Source organism: Pteropus alecto, unplaced genomic scaffold (assembly GCF_000325575.1).
Source record: "Pteropus alecto unplaced genomic scaffold, ASM32557v1 scaffold78, whole genome shotgun sequence".
Classification (NCBI taxonomy): domain Eukaryota; kingdom Metazoa; phylum Chordata; class Mammalia; order Chiroptera; family Pteropodidae; genus Pteropus; species Pteropus alecto.
Genome location: NW_006443124.1, coordinates 8,835,964 through 8,841,651, shown reverse-complemented (window position 1 = coordinate 8,841,651; position 5,688 = coordinate 8,835,964). Strand labels below are relative to the sequence as shown.

Sequence of the window (5,688 nt, the reverse complement as noted above, 5' to 3'; positions counted from 1 at the left end):
TGCGCTTTTCTCTCTGCCTCTGAGCGTCTGCTCAAATGTCGTCTCATTAAAAGCCTTTCCACGACCATCTTTTCTGAAAGAGCAACCTCCCTCCCACCCTGGCATTCCATCTTCCCCTTCTTTTACTTTATTCGTTTCTCCTCAGCATTTACTACAAGCTGTCATCAGTTTATTTTGTCTTTCCCCACTAACATGTAAGTGCCTTTTAGATGAGGGCTAGAATGGTGCTCGGCACACAGCAGGGCTTGATGAAGATCATTCAAGAAGCGAGAGATGGAGTGAACGCTTCATTTCGCTGTGCCATCCATCTTCCTCGTCCTGCTTTCTCACAGGCTTGGAAGCAGTGTGTAAAAATAGGCATGTTACGCCACGACAGAAGCAAATAGAGATCAGGGTGGAGAATAAGTAAGGCTTCCTAAATGCCTGATGATTCCTCAGAGGAAAATTCTGTTGAGGAAGTGAAACATGGCTGTCAGCGAGAAGTGCTATGCTCTATAATTGATTAGAATACTCCAGTAACCCTCAGCCTGCCTTCACAGATGCCTATGGATGAATGAGAGTTTGCTGCCAGAAGAAAGAGGCCCCTGAGCTGGAGATAAGCGTTTTTTAGTCATCATCCTTCGTTTCTCCTATTTGGGAGCTCCAAGGGCTGCACATATACGCTTGCTTCCTTGGAAAAACAGTATTAACTGGCAGGGGTGGAGACATCCCCAGTAATCCACCTTGTTAAAGATGCTTCTTCAGATAGAAGGTGCTCTGGGCCCAGCACCCCGAGTTGTGAACCTATTTTGACAACAAAGTTGGAGATACAGTTTGCTCTTCTTCAGTCTTGGGAGTAGTAACATTTTCTGTTTTCAGTGCTGGCTGTGTACAGTTCTATGAGATAAGCTCCTTCTGCAGCTGGGGGCACCACAAGTCCCAGGGGTGTTCGTGGTGCTTGTTTGCTGCTGGTTTCCCAAGGATTTTGGACAATGGTAAACATAATGGGCCGTTTTCTTCCTCTGGCCTGGACATGTACACCTACATCACAGCTGAGCCGAGTCTTTGTAGGGGACCTGCAAAGACTTCTTGCAGACCCGGCCCGAGCCCCTCAAAAGACTGGAGGTAGTCAGTTAGCTCATCCTATGCACCGAAGAGCAGAAAATCTAATGCAAACCATTTGTGTCTTTTGCTATAGGAAAATGCAAAGCTAGTAGGGTGAATTAATTCTGAGACAGACAATAGAGTGGGGCCCCAGGCAGGGTCATTCAAGAGACACAACTTTTTCCTTTTAGTTTTTAGCAGAAGCAACTCCATTCTGAGCCCTCACAACTGAAGCTTTTCTTGGAGGACTGTCTCTGCTCTGAGGGCAGTGAGAGAAGGCATCCAACTTTCCAGGACCTTCCAAAAAAACCATTTTTATCTGAAAGGGAGCTCCCTGCCTGTGGCTGCGCTTAGAGATGCCTGGTGGGGACACAGTATATGACTCTGCGGATCCAACTCATCAGGACATGGAGTGTGGGAGGAGGGAAAGCACTTCCACAAGGGAAAAGGCTATTGCTGGATTTACTTCTGGTACGACTTTACTTCTGCTCCTACTCACCTCCTACAAGGATATGATTTTTCTAATACTATGGAATACTATTTTCCTAAACCCATTTCTACCTCCTGCTGCTGCATAATATTTGTGAAAAGGGGCAACCTAGGGGGTAAATTTGGGTCTTAATGTGGGGTGACTTGTGAGCTGGGCAGCAACAGCATTTTCGGAACTACCTCTTGTATGTATCCACATTCTGAAATCTAAAACAAAAGCCGCTACTTGCCAGCGCTGTTAGCTAATTGTCAGACAACAGAGAAACACATTGCAGCCAGAAAAATTCCCACTGAGTTTGGGCTGCTGATTCCTCTGGCAGCAAATGAAAGCTTTGGCTGTTGCCCCTGAGGACTGGCTGAGCAAGCCAGGACTGAGCCCACCGCATGTCCCCCCACCCCCACTGTGGGCACAGCATGTATGTGTGTGGGAGGGGAGGTGCAGGCACCCTAACTTACAATTTTGGGCAGCTGCACACCTCACCCAGGGGCACCACACCGGTGTAATTCATCCCACACTTCACAGCCAGGGTGATCCCAGCCTCAATGGACAACAATTTGGAGGCATTGTTTACAAATCAATTTCTCCCTCTAAATAGGCTGTTACAAGAGTGGACCCTTCTGCTTGCCCAGGCTGGGCCCACCTGTCACTGGGACTTCCTAGCCAGTGGTCACACTGTATTGATCTTTTTAATCCCCTCTCTTTGAAACACAGAGCCAGCTGATGTAGAGTTCCTTAAAGAAAGAGTCTCCCACCGCCCCTACCTCTACAGGTAGCTGCGTATCCAGGGCTAATTCCCCACTAAAAAGTCTTAATTGGCTTATGGGGAGCCTGAAAGATCTCCCTTGTGTTTACAAGGCGAAAGGAAATGATGGATCCCAAACTCTCTAGTCTGTCTGTGACTGGTTCTTGGTGGAAATCAGGTGCATTCTATTTTTTTAAATTGTTTTTGAAACAGGACTGGAGGGTTTGAAGGTGGGTGGGGATAATGTTTCATTTTAGTGGTTGCCCTGCCAGGCGAAGGGAAGAAAAGCCCCAGACACCAACATTAGGCAAGAAACTTGGTGGCACTTTTGTTTTTATTTACACGAAACATCTGCAGTACAAAAATGTAAACTTTGATAGCTCATAATAATAGAATAAATTCTTTATGTACAAAAATACATTTTCATATGAATGAAGCATCTTGAATAAATTAAAGTACTCTCCAGCCCGGTGCCTGAATAGCTGCGCAAGAATCTCGGGTTCTTCCTAGAGCAAGCCTGCAGTGGTGGGGGTCGGGATCCATAATGCATGAAGCCCACTCCTTGTCTCTCCTTTTTAAGCCTTTTCATTGTATTGTCAGCCGGCTCAAACCGAATTTTCATGCTCGTTTTTCTTCATTAGAGTTCTACAAATTGTAAAATTGACTTTTCACCTCGTCTTCAGGGGCTGATCTGTCCTTTTTCTAAATCACACTGAAGTGGTGGCTGGGGTCAGCTCTGAGCCAGCCACAAAGGAGGTTTTGTGGAGTTCAGAAAGTGCAAAAGGAAAGGCTGTCTAGAGGCGGGCAGGAGGGGCCCGGGGGTTGAGGGCTGGAGAAACAGACCAAGGGGCAGCCACGGCGAGGGTGCAGCGACCTAACAAGCGGCTCAGGTATCCCCAACCCCTTTAAAGCTCCTGCTTCCTCCCTCCGCCTGGAGTGGGGGTCCTGAGGCCGCAGCTGGGGCCCCATCTACTGCCTGTTGCTTGGGGGGAGGGGGAAGGCAATGGTGTCTAAAAAAGGCTTAGTGATAAGGGATGAAACAGGGCGTCGTGTGGAGCAAATCTTTGGGCAGGCCAGGGAAGGAAAAAAGGGGGTCGCCGGGGCCATAAGAGAAGTCTTCGGAGGCTGCAGGGCTACTGGGGTCAGAGAGTGGCGAGGCGGCGGCGGCGCAGTTTTTTTGCGGGGCTCGGGGGCCGGGGCAGGCAGGGGGCGCACTGCGACGGCAGGAGGCGCTCCCGGGCACCGCCCCCGGGCAGCCCCTGGTCGGCCAGGCGCAGAGTCTCCGCCAGAGCCCAGATGTAGTTATAAGCGAAGCGCAGCGTCTCGATCTTGGTGAGCTTGGTGTCGTCGGGGAAGGAGGGCAGCACGCTGCGCAGCGCGTCCAGCGCCGCGTTCAAGTTGTGCATGCGATTGCGCTCGCGGTCGTTGGCCTTGACGCGCCGGCTCCTGCGCAGCGAGTGCAGCAGCGCCTCGGAGCGCACCCGCGCTCGGCCCCTGCGCCGCCGCCGCTCCTGCTCGTCGTCCTGCGCCTGGGGAGTATCGGACGCCCCGGGAATCCCGGGTGCGCCCCTGCGGCCCGGGAGGGACGGCGCCGAGGCCGAAGCTGGCGGTTGGACCCTGGCACAGTCCTCCTCGTCAGTGAGGAAGCCTGACAGGTCGCTGCTGCTGCTGCTGCTGCTGCTGCTGCTGCTGCTGCTGCTGCTGCTGCTGCTGCTACTGGCACAGTCGAGGTCCGAGAGGCAGGTCTCCTGAGGGGCTGGCATCGTTGCGTGCAGGACCCACGGACAGATAAGAGGACACTGAGAGGGCAGGAGCCCGGGCTGAGGGCTGCCGGAGCGCACTTACTTTGCGAGCGGCCCGGGCTTACTCTGCCCGCTGAGGGCTTGAAGGCCTGGAAGGGCGCAGGGGCGCACCGGGAACTTGGCCTCGCCTCCTTCGCCTCGCCTGCAGGGGCCACGCTCCAGCCGGTCTCCCGAGTGATCTCGCCGGCAATCAGATCAGCTCGTGTGAGTACCGAGTGTGGCACACGACCGGCCTCAGGACCCCTTAAGTACCCGGCACAACAATGGGCGCCCCCCTCCCTGGCCACCTCCGCCCCGAGGCAGCCCCCGTGAATGGAGCGAGGCGGCAGGTCAGCCCCGTGCGGCGCCTGGGTATTTGCATAATTTATGCTCGCGGGGGCCCGCCCCCGCCCCTCCCCCCTCCCGGAGCGTGCCCGTAATTACCGCGGGCCAATCGGTGGCGTCGCGCGTCCCCGGGAGCCGTCTCCGGGCTAAGCCGGCCGGGCGTCTCCAGGCAGTGAAAACGAAGGCGGGGGCGGCCGCGATTAGTGGCCGAGGCACGCTCCTCCGGGGGCGGGCCGGGCGCCCCTCGCTGGGGTGGGATGGAGGCGGGGCGCGAGCAAGAAAGTGTGAGAGCCACAGCGAGTTGCGGAAACCTGGAGCCAGCTGGGATCCTGGGTTTGCTTCCTCTCTTAGGCTGCTGAGTGGCCGCGTGACTTTGGGCAAGAGATTTGACTTCACTTTCCCCCTCTCTCAAATGGGGCGCAAGTCTGTTCTCTTGAGGATGATGTGAGATGATGTTCGTGGGACACTTGGCACAGTACTTATGTGATTCAACGCCCGATGAATGGTTGCGAGATGCAGCGCCCTTGGAACCTGGGGAAAACCCTATCCGAATAAGACAGGGGCGGGGGCGGGGGAGCAGCGTGGAAAGTAAAAGACTGGATGATTTCTCACCTTGAATCTTGGACGACTTCCCCATCCCCAATAATTTCCCACCCCCAACACTATCCGAAGACAAAGTAATGGAAAGGTGAGAATCTCTTTTCAGGGAATCTTCGCGGCTCCCACCCCCACCCCGTTTTCACTGCCGTCTCTTTTCTTATAGCCTCTGAGGCCCCCTAGTAGTTAGGGGACAGGGCTTTCCTGTCTCAGGAGAGAGGGTAGCAAACATCCCTATTCCCCATCCTTTTCTTCTCCTTAGTGATGTAAAGGCACCTATTCTAGCAAGTTTTCACTCTGCATGTCAAGTTCTTTACTCTGGTCACTGGTGCTCACTCTGGAGCAATAGAGGCCTAGACATCCCCAACTTTGTATCTAGGGGAAAACAATCACTAAGCAACAGCACCAGATTATGGGGGTGGGGCTGAAAACAAAATGAATACCTTTCAGCAAAGTTTTAGCCTCCTCCCCATGATATCTGGGTGGTGGCCTCAGTCTTGGTGCCTGGCCTGCTGTCCTCAGAGTGGACTCTGCCTAGGACACTGTCCCCTCTCTAGAGAGGTACTCTCTAGAGGCAGAACCCACCTTAGCTGGCTGACCAGTGCTTGCCATCTGTCTCAGTGGACTCTACCTGGCCCTCTCTTCCCCTG

General features: G+C 53.7%; 1 protein-coding gene across 1 annotated transcript; it reads right to left on the bottom strand.

The window, feature by feature from the left end:
* Positions 1 to 3,336: 3,336 nt before the first annotated feature.
* NEUROG1 (neurogenin 1) lies at positions 3,337 to 5,078 on the bottom strand. The gene is given in 4 exon segments (XM_006923334.1): positions 3,337 to 3,487; positions 3,489 to 3,992; positions 4,161 to 4,296; positions 5,054 to 5,078. Coding segments are annotated over 4 exon segments (816 nt in total).
* Between the last annotated feature and the right edge of the window lie 610 nt (positions 5,079 to 5,688).